This window comes from Giraffa tippelskirchi, chromosome 7 (genome assembly GCF_054371585.1).
Source record: "Giraffa tippelskirchi isolate mGirTip1 chromosome 7, T2T-mGirTip1v1.2.pri, whole genome shotgun sequence".
Lineage (NCBI taxonomy): Eukaryota > Metazoa > Chordata > Mammalia > Artiodactyla > Giraffidae > Giraffa > Giraffa tippelskirchi.
Genome location: NC_137281.1, coordinates 86,646,558 through 86,668,655, shown reverse-complemented (window position 1 = coordinate 86,668,655; position 22,098 = coordinate 86,646,558). Strand labels below are relative to the sequence as shown.

The following is a 22,098-nucleotide window of genomic DNA, read 5'->3' as shown; positions in this document are numbered from 1 at the left end:
CAGATGCCAGGAATGAGTCTAAGGTTAAAGTCCAGAAGGAAGACATAATAGGAGTTTGATAGGGAACAATAAGAGTAAGGCTTAAAAGAGTCGGTGGTGCATTATATTTTGCAGCCAAGAGCTCCAAGTAATGAAAGGCGGAGGAAATATACTCTCAAAGCTTCCTCTTATTTATGGGAGCTCCGACTTCACAAGAGGAATCAGCAGAACACCGACTTCTTGGTTCTCCATGGCCAAGACAGCCGGAGGAGCCCCGCCTCGAATCGTCACGTGGCCAGAAGCACCCTTGGCACGTGACCCACCTCGCGCTAGGCCAATCAGCCTCTGCAGGGGCGGGGACGCCGAGTCCGAGGGGCGGGAGGATCGATTGAGGCTGCCTCTTCTCGCGATCCTTGATGCTGTCGCTCCTCAGCCGCCCACGGCCCGGAGCGAAGGTCTCGCGAGGCTTGGGCGCTGCGGCGGTAGGAGGAGGACGGGGAAGGACGGAGCCCTGCCACGGCTGCCTCCCTCGCTCTCTCCCTCGCGCACTCGCCCGCCCCCTCCCTCCCTCCCCTCCCTTCCCCGGCCCCGGCTCCGGCCCCGGCCCCGGCCCATTCGCTGTTCCGTCTTCTGCAGGGAGGATGTCGGGCTCTTCGCTCCCCAGTGCCCTGGCCCTCTCGCTGTTGCTGGTTTCTGGCTCCCTCCTCCCAGGGCCAGGCGCCGCTCAGAACGGTAAGCGGGGCGCCGGGGGCCGGCCGGGTGGGGGCTGAGGGACTGTGGCGGCCGGAGAGGGCATTTCGGGGCCAGAGGAGGTGGCGGAGTCCGGGGAAGCGGGCTGGTCGGAGTCTGAGGTGCTGCGGGCCCGACAGGACCAAATGCCGGTCGCGAGTTCGAAGAGGCGCGCGGGTGTGACAACCGGAGGCGCCTGTCCGAGAGGTGGGGGCGTCCGATGAGAGCTTGAGGTGTTGCTGATTAGAGGCTCCACATCTTGGGGCTCGTCGCTCCGAGTCGGGGAGGGGTCCCCGAAGAAGCCGACCTGAGGAGCTGGAGTAGCGGGGGCGGATGAGGAAGGGGTGCAGCTTTTAAAGAAGGCTGCACAAGATAGACATTTGTGTTTAAGGTGACGGAGAGTGGTATCAGGCTCCACAGATGAACGGGGGTCCCGGGCTCTGGGGTCGTCCAAGGTTCTTCTGGGGCCGTCCAAGGTTCTTCTGGGGCCCTGTAAGACTGGTGACATCCTTCAAAAAAAAAAATAAGAGATGTTGGGGGAAGGGAGTCCTGAAGAATACTGGGCAGAGTACTAGAGCCCTAAGGAGGGGGTAAGGAAATCAGGGAGCCTTGACTGTGGAGGTGGAGGGAAGGTGGGTGGAAAGCCGAGGTAGTGGGTTGACTGCAGTAGGGGATCTGGAAAGAGGAGCAGCAGAAGCTCTAAACGAAGTGGGGGAAGAAGGCTGGGTTTGCTAAGGAGGGTGGAGTGTTGGGCATTCTAGGGTAGTGGTTGGGAGAGCAAAAAGGAGTTTCTAAATAAGGAGAGGAAAAACGAGCAGAGGATGGGGAGAAAGGGTTGAAACTGAGGTAGGGGGAATTATTTGTTAGAGAAATAAGGGTGCCTGGCTATAGAAATGGAAGTGGGGGAAGACAGAAAATAAAGGAACGGAGTAAAATGCAGGAAGCCGGGGGTGTAATGTTGGTTTGCAGTGTGGAGGATATATTAGGGAAGGGAGGAGTTGAGTTTTGGCAAGTGCTGTATGATATTGGTTGGGCCTTTCACACAGCTGAAACTGCAGTGGTGGGATTGAGGGCCGGCACTGGAGAGAGGCAGATGGAGGGAAGTGTGTTTTTAAGATCGAAAAGTTTCAAAAACAGAAGAGACATTATTTCTGAGGAACATAAAAGTAGCCCCTGGGATGTGTTCAGGGTACAGTGGAAAGGAGATAATTTTTGAACTGAAATCCTTTGGAGAAGATGGAGACATGGTGGGGAAGCATGGTAATGGGGTATCTAGACAGAAAAGATTCTGATTGTTAAAGGCATGCGTTAAAATTCAGCTGCTGAATCGATCTTTTAGAGATGAGATTAGAAGTATTGTGAACCAGTTTCTGCTCTTGTGGAGACAGCCTTTAAGAGATTTCAAAAATATTTTTCTAGGAAAAAAATTATGAGGTTGAACTCATTCATGACTTTACTGGAGAGTGAACTGTAAATTCTTTTTGCTAATTCTTTGGTGTTTCTTTGTTGTTATGCTAGAACAGTTTAAAATTACTCTTGTTGGAATAGCTGAAATTAAAATGGCTTTCATTAAAATAAAATCAATGATAAAGCTAATGGAGTTAAGCATTCTGAGGAGAATGCAGGCTTAAAATGCTGGAGATTACAATGAAAATATATCAGTAAAGATCAAAAAAGCATCAGTTAAATATAAGTGTTGTACCAAATCATACAAATAAAATCTTATGTATGCTTCATGGCTTGGAATGATCACTGCAGGGGTTAGGAAGGAAAGATTTTTCTATTTCTAGCATTGAATATGTGAAGCGTATTGGGTATTTTCCCTGTTTGCCTTCAAAGCATGAGGCCACTGTGGAAGGCAAAGTAGAGTTAGTATGATTTGTCTTACCAGTTTTTAGTCTGTGTTAACAATTTCAGCTATTCAATTTGTGGGAAAAGCAAGGTTTCATTAGGCACAATAGGTGAGAGATTTTTGATCTTAACATGTTTAATCTCTGTGCTGGCACACAGCTTCTTAGAAAATTTATAATACAGTGAAATTGTAGTTTCTTAGCAACTAAAGCAAAGCTTTTGCATAGACCTACAAAGGCTCATCTGGCTATTCTCAGTGATATGTGTTCTAAATACAGCATAGTGCTGCCTTTTCCTTGAAATGAGCTTGAATTCAGTCACGTGACTGGTGAAGTGAAGCTGAGCTTGTAGTTGACCCAAATGAATGTAAATTTAATTCAAGAAAAAAAAGGCTGTTTTTTGAGTTTGAGTCCATATAGGTAGGGATGCCATTTTATAGCTTTTTATAGCATGTCTGTAAGATTAAAGCTTTTTATTGGTAATAGCTCTGTCAGTAGTCTGACCTCATGTCTTGGGGTTTGTATTTTCTTATAGTGTTTCAGAAGTGGATACTGTGTTCTAGATGATTTTGAAAAGTTGGATTATCTATTTTAAATGATGACTTTAAAAAAGAAACCTCCCCAAACCGAAGTATTTCTGGTTTAAGTATGTGGTAGTTTAGATTGAGTATAGATGCTTTTCAGAAGGTCTGTTTCATTATTCCTAAAGTGAAGAATTTGAATTAGATGACCCTTAAGGTCTCCTTTAGCTGTGATCCATTACTAGAGAGATTCAGGGCTTTTCATTCAGATAGAATTTGTTTCCCATCCAGATATTTAGACTTGTAGGATCATAGTTTCAAGTAAAATGCTTATTTAAGGTGTCATTTTAAAGGAAGAAACCTGTCCTAAAAAATAAGCTTCCTGGTAAGACTTCGAAAGCTTTAGACTGAAATTAAAATTGAGTTTAGTGTAAACCAGACAGTATTATATGATGGTCAAGAGCACATACTTTGGATCCTGATAGACCTGGGTTTGAGCCCCATCTCTTGGACTGAGTGACCTTGAGTAATATGCTTAATACTTCCAAGTCTCAGTTTTATCATCTGTAAAATGGGGTTTATAATAATGCAGTCCCCTAGGGATGATGTGAGAATTAAATGAAACAGTCTTAAAGCACTTAGATTTCTGCCTGGCATATAATTAGTTTTGGGGAGTAAATTTTTACTATATGTAACACTTGTTACTATATGTAACATATGTTACTATATGTAACATATGCTACATTACTATATGTAGCATAACAGTACTGTATGTACTAAGTGTAGCATAACAGTACTATATGTACTGTTTGCTTACTATAGTGAGTAAATGTTAGCTATTTACTATTATTATCCTTTAGAAATACCATTATTAATTACTTAGTTTTCTTTGTGTATATGTTGAGCTTTGTTAATGCTGCTCACTGTCATCTTGAATAAAGTTAAATAGGGCATTTGAAGGCCCCAGATTTGTGCTTTTTGCTTATGTAACTTTTTTTAGAAAAGTGACCAGCTGTGTTGCATCTGCATTTGTAGATTCTGGTGAGGAAGTTCATATTTCCATTTCATTGGCTGGGAGAGTTCATGTTTTTGTTTTGTTTCAGTGAACTAAATATCTTGTTGTGAATAAGAGAAATAGAATGTAGTGCCTGGACCACAGTGAAGTGTTGGAGGTGTTAGCTGATGAGTGCATGTGAAGTGTAGAAATGTAATATATTCATATTGAAAATATAAAAATAGATAATTAACACTGTTTAGTGGGAGAAAATGAATCTAATGTATTTTATTATTAATCTAAATTTTAAGAAACGATTTTGCTTGGATGATAGTTGTGAACATGAACATTGTGCTTTGTAAAAATGCCAGTATTTGCATGAGATGATTCATGAATCTTTTTCTTTTCTGTCAAGTGCTGTTTGCTTCAGTGGTTTGGCAGTTTTCTCTCCTTGAGTATGTTTTTAGACATTTGCTGTTGATTGTGCATCTCTCCTTTGGGTGAACTAAAATGAGCAATGGAAGACATGGTATCTATGGCATCTGTGGCACAAATGACATGCCAAATATCAAGCAACAAATCTTAACATAATTAGTCCAAAAAAGATTTTAAACGACCAGAAGAAATTGTTTGCCTTGAAATTCATTAGCATCTCCTAAGGAGATCATGAGCCTCCAGACTCTCATGCAACTGACAACAGTGTCACTACTGATGTAATGAAGCACCCAGGCATGAGAAATTGGTCAGGGGACCAGGGTGGAAAGGCCATATTACAGCATCAGGCTCTGTTTCTGGGCTGTTAGTCTTTGCTTTTCAGGGTTTCTGGATTCAAATTAGAAAAGAGATGCAGGTAGGTTTTTGTGTTGCCTGACATAACAGAGCTTACCCTGTTAGTATACCATGGTTTAAAACAACAAAAGATAATAAAAGCCTTTACATGTAAATGCGCCCCACAGTCCAAACATTTGGCATAAATTAAGATTGAAGTTCATTACAGGTCTGATTTTGTGTGAGTTATACAAATCCTCTTGAAAAATTAGACTGTTTTGTCTTAAAGTAATTCCTTGATTTTTCTCATTAATACAATTTTGTTGGGAAACATTTTCTCTTGTGGAGTATACATTTGCTACTGCTAAGTCGCTTCAGTCGTGTCCGACTCTGTGCGACCCCATAGACAGCAGCCACCAGGCTCTGCCGTCCCTGGGATTCTCCAGGGAGTATACATTTAGACGTTAATAAAAGGCAAAATGTCATTTTGTTGTCTTTATTCATATTTTTAAAAGAAAAATAAATATTTTAACGGGCCTGCAAAGATAACCAGATATGAGTAGAAAAGTGCTCTGGCAGTTTGGACATTGTTTTTCATTTGTTTAGTTGGAGCTGTTCTTTCGAAGTTAAGATAGTTCATGTTTAAAATCTGAAATTTTTGCTGTGTCTATGTAAAGGTGTTTTTACAAGACAGTTTGGGAAGATCAGGTGTTCATATCTGTACACATGAAGCATGTAGAAAAACAATGAATGATTGTTTGGGATATCACACAGGAGATGTTCAATGAAAGCTTGAATAAAATTTTGCAAAGAAATTTTGGAAAAGAATTCTGTGAAAAAGTGTCTGAGGCAGTCTCTTTACTGTTTATAGTGAGCACATTCTGGACAGGATCAGAGGTAGAGAATGAAGTTCTGAGAGAAAAGACAGAAGAAAGGCTATAGTTCTAGTACCAGGAAGAAACAGGAAGCAAGAATGAGAAATGAATCTTCCTTTGACGAGCATCTGGATGAATAGAATCTGTTAGAAAAGACCAGGGTCCTCTGGAGTAAATCTGTACATCAAAATTAAAATATGTAATGATGAAAAATCGTCTCCTGAGAACAGTTGGCCTTGCTTTCAGTGTGCCTCTTTAAACAAAACAGTGTCATTTTACATGAATTTTTATAAATGCCATTGATGATATGGAGCTTAATTTTAAGCACCTTAGATAATGCATTTTTAAATTGTGAGGTTTTGATGGATTTTTTTCCCCTGAATTCCTAATTTTAGTTGATAAGGATTAGCTTTGTAAAGGCAGGAAACCTCTCCAGTAAAACTAGTTGAAAATAAACTATTACATTCTATAAGCTAATATATAGAAAAGTAAACTTCTCACTGAATTTAAAGTAAAATATTGCAGCGATCCTATGTAAAAGCGTTATTCCAGAGGTATTGATGTGTACATTAAAAAAGTTGAATACACAAGTAAATTTTATGTTTTTCAAGAGTCAAGATTTGTACAATTCAGGTTTACTGTGTAATCTAAAATTGAAAGTAGGCCTAAGTTTTTATTGTTTGTTTTTGTATATATGCAAAGACAGATGTTTATTAGTCAAACCTAATTAACTTGAGGTTATATTTTCCTTATCATTGAGAACTTTTAATTTGTCTGTGTGGAAACGGGGTTTACTAAATGTTTAATGAGTTTCTCTAATATCTAGATTATTTGCATACAGTAAGTTAGTAATAGATTTATTTGATGTCCCTCAGACATCTGCTGGTTTTTTGTTTTGTTTCTTGTTTCTGTTGTGTTTCGAGTTAAAAAACCCAGTCTTACCTTTTCATTAAACCTGCATTAAGTTCCTTGTACTAAAAAGTACTGAATGGTGTCCTTTTGCATTTCTGAAAACAATTATCGAATGTTTTAAGACTAACCTTCTTTCCACATGCTGAAACCTTACAGTATGGTAATGGTTTTTTGCAGAAATATGTCAGTTTGGATGTGTTTTGCTTCCCTTTGCTTTGTCTTGATTTATATCATTGTTACACCCAAGTATTGCTTCAAATTAACTAGACAGTGAAACATAATGAGATAATTTGAAGTCACTGTGAAGGTGTCAGGATTCTATATATTACATAAGACTGTTATTAGAAAACATCAAGTTCTAAATTGTACCAATAATTTTAATCAATTTCAAATGTATGGTCATATTCTGTAAGTGATTAAATATAAAATACAAGACAGTGTCAAGTCCTTTCTGATAGAATACTAACAAGGCAGAATGTTTCATATGCAGTAGATACATTTTTTAAAAGAGTGTGCTTGCATTTATAAATTATGTCATTGATTCTTCTTTTGCTAATGACAGTATTTGTAAACCACTAGACTAGGTGATGTCTAAATTCCCTTCTGGTTCTAAAATCACACAGTTGTATTAACCTTACAGTTTAGAAGGCCTAGAGAGAGAATGCTTTGTTTTAATGAAGTTTAGAAACTTAACTTTTTTGAAGTTAAGGAAAACTGACTTTGCGGCATCCACTGTTTTGAAATCCAACTGCCTGTAAACCTATTTCAGATGACACTTGTAGTTCATGTTTCAGGGAACGCAGAATGGTGTCTATTATAGAGATCGCATATTAAACTTGCTGGGAAAATTGCCAGTGTGAATGAAACAATTAAGAAATGAAACTCACTCCCTGGTAGGTAGATATTTTGTGTTTTCTCTGTTAGTTGAAAAGTAGTTGACTGTGAAGAGGCAATGAAAAGATAGTGAAGCACACTTAACTAATTGTATTTTTATGTTACCATTTGAGGAGCTTTGCTTTCTATTTTTGAATTAATTTCTACTGTCCCTTATGCATTCTTTAAAGACCTTTAAATCTGTTCATTATAGTTGAATGGGGAAACCCAAGCATTACTTGAATTAAGTCTGAGGAAGTTTGTAGATTGATATTCCTTAGAAACAGAGTGTCAAAGTCTCAGATTATAAATTTATTCATTATTTTACTATAAATTGGTTAGGTCCATTTCCTATTTTTTCTTCTTTACATTTTTGTCAGAATTTCAAACTTTAAAAAGTGAAATGAATAATGTAATAAACTTCCATATAACCATCATCTAATGTCAGTAGTTATCAGCTACATCCTTGCTGCTTATTAATTTAAAAATAACCTGAAAAATTAACATTACAAAATAAAATTTTCTGGATGTTGAAATGTAGTTGGGGATTCAGTTCAGTTCAGTTCAGTTGCTCAGTCGTGTCCGACTCTTTGCGACCCCATGAATCGCAGCACGGCAGGCCTCCTTGTCCATCACCAACTCCCGGAGTCTACCCAAACTCAATGTCTGTCGAGTCGGTGATGCCATCCAGCCATCTCATCCTCTGTCGTCCCTTTGTCTTCCTGCCCCCAATCCTTCCCAGCATCAGAGTCTTTTCCAATGAGTCAACTCTTCGCATGAGGTGGCCAAAGTATTGCAGTTTTATTTGTGACTAAGTATATGCAGAAATATGTAATGTTTTGTGAAACAATACCTTTCCTTACTCTATAATGTATTTAAAGGAAATTATTGTTACGTTCTAAATTGATTTCATAATTCATTAACAGGCTATGAGATTCATGTTTGAAAGACAGAGCAATGTCACATATGGAGTAGTTTTATTTGTTTTATTTTATTTACATATACCATGTACTGTGGAGCAATATGATTTTTATAAGCATAATAAGGATTTTCACAGGCATTTATCAGTAATATCAACATGTACTGTTATTAGTCATTGTTAGTAAAGAAAATACAGCATTGTTTAACAATACATTACCCATTACTTATATAATATTGATTCTTCTATCCCATTTGAATTTCCGGAAAAGGGAAGGCTATAATAATTTGAATATCATAATCAAAGCACAAGTTCTCCAGTATGTTTAGTTGTCCTTTCTTTTAAATTAGAGCTTATAGTCATTATTCCCTAACCCTACCTTTGAATTATTGGTTGAAAACAAGACTGGAATGCTGCTGTTTATTCCAAGCTGAATGCTTACTCTGATGCTGTTGTTTGAGGCACATTTCTGGTGAGTACAGAATAACTTGAACACTGGCCAAGGGAAGGAAGGGAGAGAGGAAGCAGACCATCACTGAAGAATTATTTGCCTTTCATGTGTAAGATACTAGAGTAGCAAGTTTATTTTCTTGTTTTTAGATATCACTGCTTCTTGAAGGAAAAAAAGGCAAGATGTCTTGTCCTCTGTTGGCAACTACTTGTGAAATTTCGATCCATAGATTGAATGAAAATGTTAAATTTAATTTAGGATTTTTCAAGTTTATAAGTTGAACAGGTTGGAAGCCATTGTGGACCAAGTGGAAAAAAATAGCTGAGCAGCTCCAGCATTGAAATTATATCATTAATCCTGAATCTCAAATAATTCATCAAGAAAGATGAAATAAATGGCTTTAATGCAAACCAGAAAGGGCTGCTACCTGGAAAAGAGCAAATATAAAGAGGTTTCAAGTAATGTGCAGTGAAATGTCATTGAATTACTCTTAGACAAATAAGATAGTGATCACATATCAAAATTATGGTTTCTGTTTTCTGACTACAGTTGAAGTCCAAATAATTATCAACACATTCCAACCACATTTAGGAAAAGATGCAGATAGTTCTACGCTGATGGTAGCATAAACTGCTGCTGCTGCTAAGTCGCTTCAGTCGTGTCCGACTCTGTGCGACCCTATAGACAGCAGCCCACCAGGCTCCTCTCTCCCTGGGATTCTCCAGGCAAGAATATTGGAGTGGGTTGCCATTTCCTTCTCCGGTAGCATAAGACTTAGGAGAAAAACCTGAAGGAGCTAAATTTAGGAAAAGGGAGCACTAGGGGGATGTGATTATCTATTAATACCTTCAAGGTAGCAGTGTAAATGAAGTAAGGGAATTAGGTAGTCTCCAAAGATGGATGGGCTGTATCAAAGAGCAGTGGCCTAGACCACTGGGAAGAAAAAGCATAGGTTTAGTATGAAGAAGATGATTTAAATGCAACTAGCAGAATAGAGTTATTTGCACTCACTCGTAATCAGAGCCATTATAAGTAGGGCAAAGAAGAGGTTGATAGGGACCTCATAAAATAGAATATCTCTTTTTGTTATATCTAGTACTTCTTTAGGAGCTCAGTAGGAGAAAAAACCTCTATGGGAATGAATAGGCAATGAGATGGATTTTGCAGAAAGTATTTTTTTTTTTTGGCCATGCCCTTTGGCTTGGGGGATGTCTCCTCCACCTGGAATTGAACCCAGGCCTTCTGTGGTGAAAATACAGAGTCCTAACCCCTGGCCTGCCAGGGAATTCCCTTTCCAGAAGTTTTTAAGGGTCAGAAATTAGTTTGTTTCTAGCTCTAAATTTCTGTGATTATGATTCAAGAAAAATAGTAGATTAATTTTGGAATCCATTAAAGTAGTTTTTAAGACCTGCCTGTAATACTTTAAACAGAATTCTGTTTATTATAATCTTCATAAGCAGCTTCTTTTTGTTTAGTTATAAAAAATGGACGCTGAAAATTTCCCAATGTCTGTTTAACACATAGAAGCATAAGCTTCATAAGACTTCATTCGTTAGACTGGATGGAGTCTGGTAAAAGTATAACCTTTGGCTCTTAGAAATTAGGTCCATTTTAGCTGTTAAGAAAGGCTTATCAGGAAATGAGCACTTCCAGATTAATTCTTAAGGCTTCATCGGTCAAAATACTGCTGTGATAGAAACCCCAGCCTGTTTAATGAGTGGAGATGGTGCTGCAATACTTTGGTGGAAATGGGAGCTCATTTTAAATTATCTCAAAGAGTGTAGGGTTGCCAGATCAAAATGCGGGATGCCCAGTTGTATTTGAATTTCAGAAAAATAATGAGGAATTTTTATTTGGCTCATCTGGTGATCCTAGAAGAATGTCTTTTTTGCTATTTTTACCTTCCATTTAGAACTTAAACAATAAAGAGTCTTGTAATTTGAAAAGTTTTTGTGTATTAAAGTAGTGTTAGAGTCACTCAGTCGTGTCCAACTCTTTGCAGTTCCACAGACTATAAAGATCCCCAGGCTCCTCTGTCCATGGAATTCTCCAGGCAAGAATCCTGAAGTAGATTGCTGTTCCCTTCTCCAGAGGATCTTCCCAACCCAGAGATCGACCCTGGGTCTCCTGCATTGCAGGCAGATTCTTTACCATTTGAGCTACAAGAAAGACCTGTATTGTGTATTCAAATAAACCTTTAAAAAGTAGATTTAATATGAGCAAAATCATGTTACAGTTGCAAATTCTGTATGAGTAAATGTAGTTTAGGGTAGTAGTATTTTATTCTGTTACATCACATTTCTATATATTTTTTCAATTCTGCTATCTTATATTTGACAGTTTTTCATTTATTCTTTTAAAAATTAAAGCTATTTTAAGGTGAGGTGAGGGTCTTAGGCTGTTGTTTTTTTTTTTTCCCCTCGAAGTTCCCCTTTTCTCTCCTTACCTAAGTGAAAAGTGAAAGTCACTCAGTAGTGTCTGACTCTTTGTGACCCCATGGACTAAACATGTAGTCCATGAAATTCTCCAGGCCAGAATACTGGAGTGGGTAGCCTTTCCCTTCTCCAGGGGATCTTCCCAACCCAGGGATCAAACCCAGCTCTCCATCATTGCAGGTGGATTCTTTACCAGCTGAGCCACCAGGGAAGCCCAAGATTACTGGAGTGGATAGTCTATCCCTTCTCCCACAGATCTTCCTGACCCAGGAATGGAACCAGGGTCTCCTGCATTGCAGGCAGATTCTTTACCAGCTGAGCTACCAGGAAAGCCCCTCCTTAGCTAGAGTATTTTAAAATTTAGGACACTGTTGTTTGAGGGTATATGATAAAGATGGGACTCTTGGTTCAAGGATTGTCCTTTCCAGTTTTTCCTTAGGGTCTTGGAACATATTTGCTTTCTTGTCTTGGAAGAGGAAAAGAAATGAATGAAGATATGACTGCCCACACCCTTTTCTTCTTAGTGGGTTCAGAATAATTTTAACTTGCTTAATTATAACCACCTGATTTAGAGAATCAGGGAAAGTGTATGTGGGATGTAATTTCTTTATAATTAAATTTCAGTACTAAGAAAAAATCATGGCTTCATGAGCTTTATTATAAAAGTCTTTGGATTGGAAATGTGTTGCTGTGTATCAGTCATTCAGTATAAGAGAGCTGCTTCCTGTCCTTTTGGTGTGGACTGGGGTGAGGTGGCTATAAGAATGATAAGAATTGAGCAGTGTACTAGCCTCCAGGGTTAATGATATTAAGTATTAAGTAGTATAAAGATCATCATAACCTTATACATATTTATTTGAAATATATTTAAGGCAGTTTAACAAAGTATTAAAAATAATTCATGGTTTTTATGAAACTAGAACATTGGTATATTTTAAATTTGATGCCTAAACTGAGTTGGAGACTGCAGTACTGGTTAAGTAAATTGATAATCTGTCACTGTTGTAAACGTGAAATGTAAATAAAGCCTATCAGGTCATCTTCTGGGACAGTGTAGTTGAATGGAAAAGGGTGCTCAATTTGGCAGTAGCTCTGGATTCTACTTCTGTTTAAGTTCCTGTGGTTTCTCTTTTTTAAATTAGTGTATTACTTAATCTGTAGGGGTTTTATGAGATAAGATAGTAATATATGGGAAATGCTTTATAAACTGCTTTACTGTAGAGAGTCACATAGGGATAGCTTTGAATTATAAGGCTGGTACTTTTAAGTTGTTTACTTTTAATATGCTAACTACAACTCTTATAGTTATAGGAAAGTGAAGAGGAAAATAAAGTTCTAGTGAGAAGGGCCAGATTATTTCAGGTTTGGTTATGACTATCATATCATAAAATATGCGTTTTTTGATGATTGTTACCAGACTAGCCTTTTCACTGAATTATCCCCCTCTGCTAGGGAAGGTCGATATTGAATTTCTTATAATCCTTGATAGACTTCTCAGGTGGCGCAGTGGTAAAGAATCCTGCCAGTGCAGTAGATGCAAGAGACACAGGTTCAATCTTTGAGTCAGAAAGATCCCCTGGAGTAGGAAATGGCAACTCACTCTTGTATTCTGGCCTGGAAATTTTCCATGGACAGAGAAACCTGGCAGGCCACAGTCCTTGTGGTTGCAAAGAGTTGGACATGGCTGAGTGACTAAGCATAGGGCAGCCATCCTCACTTTACATAGTAACTTCATTCCTGGAAAATTGATGATGAAAACTGTGCAAGAATACTTTGTGTGTATTTAGAAAAGAGTTAGATTCTAGGTTCAGACTAAGTGTTCATCTTGAATGTCGTTTGAAAGTTGTGTAGAAAGAGGGACAGTTCTTTGTTGTGCAAGACACTTTGTGGGATATTGAAGATCCCTGGTCCCAGCCCAGGCTATTAATGATATCCAAATTATTGTGTTAACCAAAAATACACCTACAACTTTACATGCTTTGTAAAAGTCAGAGCAGCTTCAGTTGAGAACATCTCCATTTTGTGCCTGCACTTAAGTATCCTCTGATAATGGGTTGTAGTGCCTAGTTCCTGAGACAACCTCTGGTCAAAACCACACCTCTTCTAGGAATGGAAAGGCAAGGAGAGCAGCTGTTCACTTGTTTTTATTGTCTTTGTTGACATGTATTGAAGCAGGGATGCAAACTTGTTTACCATAGGAGCTAGGCAAGTACTGTTTGCTAAAGTGGAGAATATGATACATGCTTTGACTGAATACTGGACTTTTAAAAGTACTGTGCAGCTTCTACAGTGTAGAACATGGAACTCTGCTCAATGTTATGTGGCAACCTGGATTGGAGGGGAGTTTGGGGGAGAATGGATACATATATATGTATGAACATGAACTCTGGTAAAGTCTGGGAGATGGTGAGGAACAGGGACACCTGGCTTGCTGCAATCCATGGTGTTGCAAACAGTTGGGCGTAACTTAGTGACTGAACAACAACAGCATATATATGGCTTAGTGGCTTTGCAGTTCACCTGAAACTATCACAACATTGTTAATCAGCTATACCCCAATACAAAATAAGTTTCTTTAAAAAAAAATTCCATAGTTCTAAAAAATAAAAAAAATACTGTGCTGGTCAAGTAAAACTGTCAGTGGTCCCTCGTTTTGTGTCCTCTTCACCAAAGAATTATGTTACAGATTTTGAAGCCTAAGAGATTGGATTGCAGCCTTGATTTTTGCTAAGTCTCTTACTCTGGTTCCTCATCTGTTTATTTGGAATAATACACACCTCACAGGTTAGAATAAAAGGCATGCATAAATCAGCTAGCATGATAGCTGACACAAGAGTCTGCTTGATAAGATTTCCTGTCACTAATAGCCTTCAATTATCTTGGTTTACTTTTTTAAATTTTATTTTTAATTGAAAGATAATTGCTTTACATTGTTGGTTTCTGCTATACAACAGTGTGAATCAGCCATGTATACATATGTCCCTTCCCTCTTGAGCCTCCTCCCTTCTACCCCCCCTACCCCATCTCCCCTCTCTAGGTTGTCACAGAGTATCAGGTTGAGCTCCCTGTGTTATGCAGCAACTTCCCATTAGCTATGTATTTTACATATGATTGGGCTTCCCTGGTGGTTCACCTGTAAAGAATCTGCCTGCAATGAAGGAGACCTGGGTTTGATCCCTGGGTTGGGAAGATCTCCTGGAGAAGGGAAAGGCTATTCCAGTGTTCTGGCATACTGGAATATTCCAGTATTCTGGCCTGGAGAATTCCATGGACTGTATAGTCCATGGGGCAACAAAGAGTTGGACACACCTGAGTGACTTTCACTTTACTTACATATGATAGTGTATGTTTCAGTGGCACTCTCTCAGTTTGTCCCACCCTCTCCTTCCCCTGCTGTGTCCACTAGGACATCCACTAGATGTCCATCGACAAATGAATGGATGAAGAAGTTGTAGTACATATATACGATGGAATATTACTCAGCCATAAAAAGGAACACATTTGAGTCAGTTCTAGTGAGTTGGATGTTACAGAGCCTGTTATGCAGAGTGAAGCAAGTCAGAAAGGGAAAAACATATATTAATGCATATATATGGAATCTTGCTTTACTTTTTAACCTGTTTGAAAGCTAGCTATACTTACAGTGAAATGGTTAAGAAATTTGAAATCTCTAATATGGGGGATATTAGACTTCTTACTTTCAACAGAAACAGGGAAGTAATTAAAATGAAATTTTTTGGTTAATACACAACTTACCTACCACTTAAGGTATTTGGAGCCTGATGGTTTTAAGCTGTTTGGAGCCTGATGCTTATAACACTAAACGTGCAGATTCCAAACTATTTCAGTAGATTAGCGTCCTCAGTCTTTCAAGTTAGCTTTCAGTCTTAGCAGAGCAATGATCTTTATTTAGCATGATATTTATTTTTGAAGTAATATTGGAGCATGTAATTTTGCCTAGTATTGCAATACCTTATTGCACCTTCAAAATTAGATTATGCCATAGAAGTGACATACTTTTATATTTGTTGCTTGAGCTAGAAATTTAGCAACATGATTTTTACTAGGAAACTGATTTATGATTTTCTTTCATTTGTCCAGTAAATGTCATGAAAGCTTTATATTTTCTTGGTTCGTGTAAAAACCTTTAGAGGCATATACATCTTGTTGTATATCTTGTTTTCATACTTTAGCAGCAGAAATTTTTTAAACTTTTATTTTTCTTTAGTAATTAACACAGTAACCTAAATCGTTAAAGCAACACTTGTGCTTTATTTCCTTGTTCTTGTTCTTCATACTTATGTTGTTCATCTTTGTTTTCCTCCACAATATTATTTTTAGCCTTACGTTATAGTGGTAAGTATATATTATTTTTTATAAGTCCCCCTCTCCTCCCTTGGCAACCCACTCCGGTATTCTTGCCTGGAGAATTCCATAGACAGAGGAGCCTGGCAGGCTACAGTCCATGGGGTTGCAAAGAGTCAGATACGACTGAGTGGCTAGCACACACATCTTAACTTTAGTGTTTTTTACCCATCTCTACTTGGTCCTGTCCTTTTCTGGTATTTTCAGTTGTTTCTAGATAAACATTTGGCACTTTTAAACTCTTTGTCCTGTTTTATTTGAATCCCTTTGAGACAGAGGGGTAGCAAATTCTATTATACTTCTAATATGCAAAATTTTGTTTAGGTGACTAATATTTTGAGCTGATGTGTTTGCATACTGACTTCTGGGTATTTTTGCTTTTCCTAGTAGATGTTTACTGAGATTTTTCTAACATGCTTTTTTAATCCCCACAAGGTTGTATAAAGTCCATATTTTTCAGAAACAGCTCAGGTAGTCTTTGAGGCCAGTTACAAAGGAAATTAATTCCTGAAGAACTGGGGACATCAAGGCAGAAGGAGCTTCAGGCGGGCAGCTGGTAATGAATATTGATTGTAACCTGTGAGGTACTTGCTGTGGGCTGGTAAATTTTAGTGCTTCTCTGCAAGACTACCTCTTAACCGTGGAGTGCATGTGAAACATTCTGAAATGTCTGCCCATGGAGCATATAATTTGCTACTCAGTGGCAGGTAGACATTAAAATTCAATTATGGGGTGGGGGTAGTGTTAGGGTAATCAGATTTTACAGCTGTAGGATGAAAAGGCAAATTTTGATGTGCATTAAAGGAAAAAAAATTAGAGTATACAGAGTAGTAAGTGAAAACTGCTCAGAAATAGCCAGAAGTATGAGCTTGCTGGCATTTGTATTTCAGTAACAGGTATGTATACTTTACCAGCTGTTTAAAGTCAGAATGGAAAAGAATTTGAATGGAACATATTTTTAGTAGTGTCTTAAGAGTGTCACCTTACCATTCTACAACACTATCCCTTTGTCACTTAAAAAGCTCAAGAAGTGTATTGTCTTAAACTCTCAAAATACACCATTGGAAAAACCTGACAGGCCCAGTAGTACCAGGTGAGCCTGCAGTAACCAGATATATAAGCTTGTGAGCTATCTCTGCCTAAAAGGTAATGAAGTTTTCATCAGGTTGAAGTTTCAAAGAATAAATATAGCTAACTACAGGAGGCGAGGCAGAAAGGCTGACTCTCTTCCTACCTTGAATAGTGATTAAACAACATTTTGACATGGAATTACTTAACTTAAAATTTTGAAAAAGGAACGTTATTGGAAAATTAGAAAAGGACTTGCTTAACATAATTTCAAATAATACCTAGGTATTATAGGTAGAATATTAAAGTTCTTCCTTTCACCCCTCGATTCCCACTCCTCAGGATAAACACTGCTAGTAGTTTGTTGTGTTTCTTTTCAAAGCTTGTTCTTTAAAAACATGAACATTTACAGGCTGTAATGCATTGTTGTCATTGTTTAGTCACTAAATCGTGTCCATCTCTTTGCGACCCCATACACTGTAGCCCACCAGGCTTTTCTGTCCATGGATTTCCCAGGCAAGAATACTGGAGTGGATTGCCATGCACTCTTCCAGGGGATCTTCCCGACCCAGGGATCCAGCCTGGGTCTCCTGCATTGCAGGTGAATTCTTTACCACTGAGCCAGCTGGGAAGCCCCTGTATTAATTATGTTATAATTCATTTTGATATGTATAGCTTTCATTTTTTAAGTATAGTAATTGGAGTGACAGATCCTTTCATTTATATTAATGTGTGGAGCCTCTAGGATACATCTGTTGTTATTGTCACTGAAGGGAATTATGTTGATGATGACTGAATTCTTGATAAGAAATTGGCTCACTGAGAGGACCTTTCTCATTCCAAACAAGGAAAAGCTTCATTAAATGGAAAAAGAACAATATATTGCTGTATTTTTATACTGAGTCATATTTTTTTGGTGACAATCTTAAATGTTTACTATTTGGCATGTAAATAATTCCTGGGACAACTCTGCTAATTTTTAATGGAAGCATACTGTATACAGTTTTGCTATCCCTTTTCAAGAGAAGCATACTGCCTATGTTTTGGGCAGTAGGTAAGTAATATAACCTGATTCTTCCCCTCATTGTGGAGGTGGAGGTAGTACCTAATTGTGGAGTTATGAGATAATGAAGACCTGAAACAAAATGATAAGAGTATAACTGAGAAGTAATTATGAAAGAATAGTTTTGGATTGTTGACTGAATATTGGGATTTCCTGAGGAATTGAGGAGGGAGCAGATTTTAGTAGATAGAACATTCGTGAACAGGAATCAGGAATTTTGGATTCTAGTTAGGGGTTTTCAGCTACATTCTAAGCCTCTTTGGACTATGATATCTAAGTGTTAGATTGGGGTAAGAATTAGATTTAGGAATTTTCAACCTGTAGCAAGTTTTTTCTTATTTAAAAAATAGAATCTTAATTTTTAATTAGATAAATGTAGAGATATTTGGGGGAGAAGGAATCCACTAACTGTTCCAGAGAATCCTTAGGGCCCAAGGAGCTGGGTTTTAAAATATTGAAATGGATGACCCCTTTGTAGACCTGCTTCTGGTTTTTGCACAAGGATGTTTCTTAATATCGGTTTACAGTCTTCTTGGGCAGTCTTGGTATCTGTGGAAACTTTGCAAAGTAGACGATTGAAATATTTTTACTAATACATGTGTCCACAGTTGAAATAAGGCCAAAAGAAAAGATGATCCTTTTAAGACAGTCTTATCAGACAGCACAAGGTAAAATAATTTTTATTGCAAGGTTTGTAAGCTTCTTTGTGAGAAAGAGCTACTTGTCGTTTGTCCTGAAATCCACAGTCAAATAGGAGAATACAGAGGTGTGCTGTTGAGACTCTGCTTGGAAAAAGATTGAAAGTGCTATTCCTTTTCATCCCTTAGTGGGAAGAAAATCTTAGGGATAGCAGCCACCTTGAAGATCTGCCTAAGAACTGAGATCTACCACTAAGTTCCAGTTTACCATTTAGGAGTGCCAGCTTAAAACAATAAGTCACAGTAATGTCAAATACTTTTGAAGCTCACAGGACCACACAGTTTCCATAGAGATAACAGATAATTGGAGATGGCTGTGTAGTGATAAAAGCCTGAACTGGTAGTATAGATGAGAAAGAAGCAGAACATACTGTGTGATGGTCATTCTAAGATAAAAGGTTTTTAAATTAAATAATGTATGTAGGATGTTAGTTCTAATTGCTCATAGTAGACAAAACATTTCTATTAATGATAGTTTAATACAGTGTTTTGAACTCTGGAATTGTAACTGCCAGAGTACACATCTTGCCTCTGCACATCTGTAGAATGACAGTACAATCTTAAGGGGTAGTGAATTAAGTTATTTGATATACTTTGCCCTGTGCCTGACATATATGAACATCAGTAAAGCTTAGCTCCTGGTGTAATAATTTGGTTTCAGACATGTTCAGTTATGCATTCAGTAATCTTTTTAGAGTGTTCTTAAAATAGAGAAAAGAATAGTTAGAAAATGTCCTACTCCCTGCCCCTTCCCCACAGGTGTTTTTCTTAAAGGTTATCATTTCAAAGAAGGCGATTTCTAGGCTGTTTTTGATTCTAGAAGAACTTCCTTCTTTTTTAGAATTGATGATAGGCAGCATCATTACCTAATTCGAAAAAGAATACAAAAGTTGCAGTCTAACTGTAAAGTAAAATCTCAAATCAGAAATCTTTTACACTCAATTTTTATTTCCTTGCCTACTAGGATTAATAGATCTTTGATTGTAACTGACTATATTACCTAACATCTTGGGATGTAACTCAAAGATTGACTCAGTGGACATGAGTTTGAGCAAACTCAGGGAGATAGTGAGGGGCAGAGAAGCCTGGCGTGCTGTAGTTAATGGGGTCATAAGGAGTCAGACACAACTTAGCAACTGAACAACAACAAAAAATTAGGATTAAGTATAGCAAGAAAACAAACTGACATTAGGGATTTTTTTTTTTCCTAATAAGTAACTTCTAGGGACTCTCTGATAAATTCAAATATGCCATAGCCTGCTGCTGCTGCTGCTAAGTCGCTTCAGTCGTGTCCGACTCTGTGCGACCCCATAGACGGCAGCCCACCAGGCTCCGCCATCCCTGGGATTCTCCAGGCAAGAATACTGGAGTGGGTTGCCATTTCCTTCTCCAGTGCATGAACAGGAAAAGTGAAAGTGAAGTCGCTCAGTCATGTCTGACTCTTAGCGACCCCATGGACTACAGCCTACCAGGCTCCTCCGTCCATGGGATTTTCCAGGCAAGAGTACTGGAGTGGGGTGCCATTGCCTTCTCCGATGCCATAGCCTAGTCTCTTAGAATTTATGATTCTGTTGATACTCAGAAAAATGGCTCTGATATGAAAAATTTTGCTAATCAAAGACGGTTTCATTTATTTTACTGTTCATTAACATAATTACTAGTACATTTTAAGTTGTTAATAGGTTGAAATTTAATGAAAGAGTTTTAAGGTTAGTTCTTGCTGAGTGAGAATTGTGCTTCTCACCATTCATTTAACAAATATTATTGAGTGTAATCGGAGAAGGCAATGGCACCCCACTCCAGTACTCTTGCCTGGAAAATCCCATGAACGGAGGAGCCTGGCGGGCTGCAGTCCATGGGGTCACTGAGTCGGACACGACTGATATGTACAGCAAGGTATTGTGGGGATGCAAAATTAGAGACATTCTGTGCCATTGTTGAAGTAGAGAATCTCTTGGTTGCTTGCCTATGTTGCTGTCCTTATTTTCCAAAATCATATCTGGTTAATAGTTGCAGAAATATTGAAGCTGACCAGATGACAGGAAAAAGAACATAAACATTGCTTGGACTCGTATAAATTTTTGCCACCGTCACAATTTAAGTAATGGGAAAGTTGCAGTTTCAACATACTGTTAATATGGTCCATAGTTAAAGGAGTAAAATTGGTCTGTTTTCATAAATCCTTGTAAAAAAATGTGAAAATAAAACTCAGTGTAGTTCTATTGAGTATCCTCAAAATTTTAAATTTAGGGACCATTGGGGCCCAGAGTGGGGAAGGAAATTTCCCATTCTGTGCCATTGTTGAAGTGAAGAAACTTTTGCTTGTGTGTTACAGTCCTTATTTTCCAAAATCATATCTGGTTAATATTTAAAGAAACATTGAAGAGGACTAGAAGGCAGGAAAAAGGACATAAACATCACAGACTTAATGAACTTTTATCACGGCGTTAAATAGGAGCTATAATTCTTGTTGGTTTTTCTTTTCCTCTGGAATCGCTTGGTCTGTGGCATATTGTCTGTGTTTCATTTCAGTCTCTACTGCAGAGTGCAGGGTGAGAGTTGGTTTAGCCTTGGGCTTTAGGCTGAGATTCTGTACATTTTCCTTTTTTAAAAGTTGAGAAAATTTGGTTGGGATTAAGTGTTAGCTTTTTCAGAGAAAAAGCATTTCCCAAGATAATCTTTGGAACCAGATAGGTGCTATTTTTATGAAAGGTTAAGGATTCTTTGTTAAGGCTAATAGCATTACATAGTCTACTCAAGTAAAGTCTAATGCTGCTGTGGGAGCTTCTGGCATGGATACTGTGTCAGAGTCTGAGTCCTTGACAGCATAACCATGAAAAGACCCTTCTTCTTAATCTTCCAAAGCAGAATAATAAATTGTTTACGTGAGGTTATGAAGTATTGTCCAGATAACAGGAAGGGATTAATTCCTATTTTGGTGTATTTTATCCTAGTAAAAGTACATTACATTCAGTGGTGGATCATTTGGAAAGAACTGTTAATTATGTAGAAAGTTCCATCCTCAGTTCCTTTTTCATCCTCTGAGTGATCTCATCTCTTCCCATGGCTTCAACTTCCACCTAAGCGGATAATTCCCAAGTGTGTATTTCTAGCCTCCAATTCTCTCTTGAATACTAGATCCATGTATATGTTTTTTATTATAATATCTGAACATCTCATCAGCATAGCCCATCCTATATGTGCCTCCAAAGCCAATTCTCAGCTTGCCTTCCTTTATTCCATTTATAGTATCACTCTCCACTCCATAGTCAGTAGTTTCAGTTAATTCTATCCTGTAAACATGTCTTACATCCATCATCTTCTCACCATTTCTACAGCTTCTCTAAACTAGTTCAGACTCATTTTTCATTTGGATTAGTGAATGAGTTTCCTAACTCCTTTCCCAGTTTGGATCCATCCTTCATACAGCCACCAGTCAGATCTGTCATATCACTTATTCTGTTGAAAGAAGTCCAGGCTCTTAGCCTGTAGGATGCTTGTCACTTTCCCTAAATTGTGAGGTCTTGAGGCTATAGATATCTTATTTTTAGGAGTAGCATGAACATTTGACAAGTGCTTGGCATGTAAAATCACTCAA

At 38.1% G+C, this 22,098-nt stretch overlaps 1 protein-coding gene across 3 annotated transcripts in view; it reads left to right on the top strand.

Annotated features, from left to right (window-relative positions):
• The first annotated feature begins 346 nt into the window (after positions 1–346).
• The window catches only part of NPTN (neuroplastin), a 70,543-nt gene continuing 48,791 nt past the window's right edge, over positions 347–22,098 (top strand). For all 3 annotated transcript variants that reach the window (XR_014060470.1, XR_014060469.1, XM_081513610.1), the window contains exon 1: positions 347–711. Coding sequence is in view for 1 of the 3 variants with exons in the window: in XM_081513610.1 (XP_081369736.1) it covers positions 396–711 (316 nt within the window). In the remaining 2 variants the exon portion in view is untranslated. The remainder of the gene's footprint in view (positions 712–22,098) is intronic.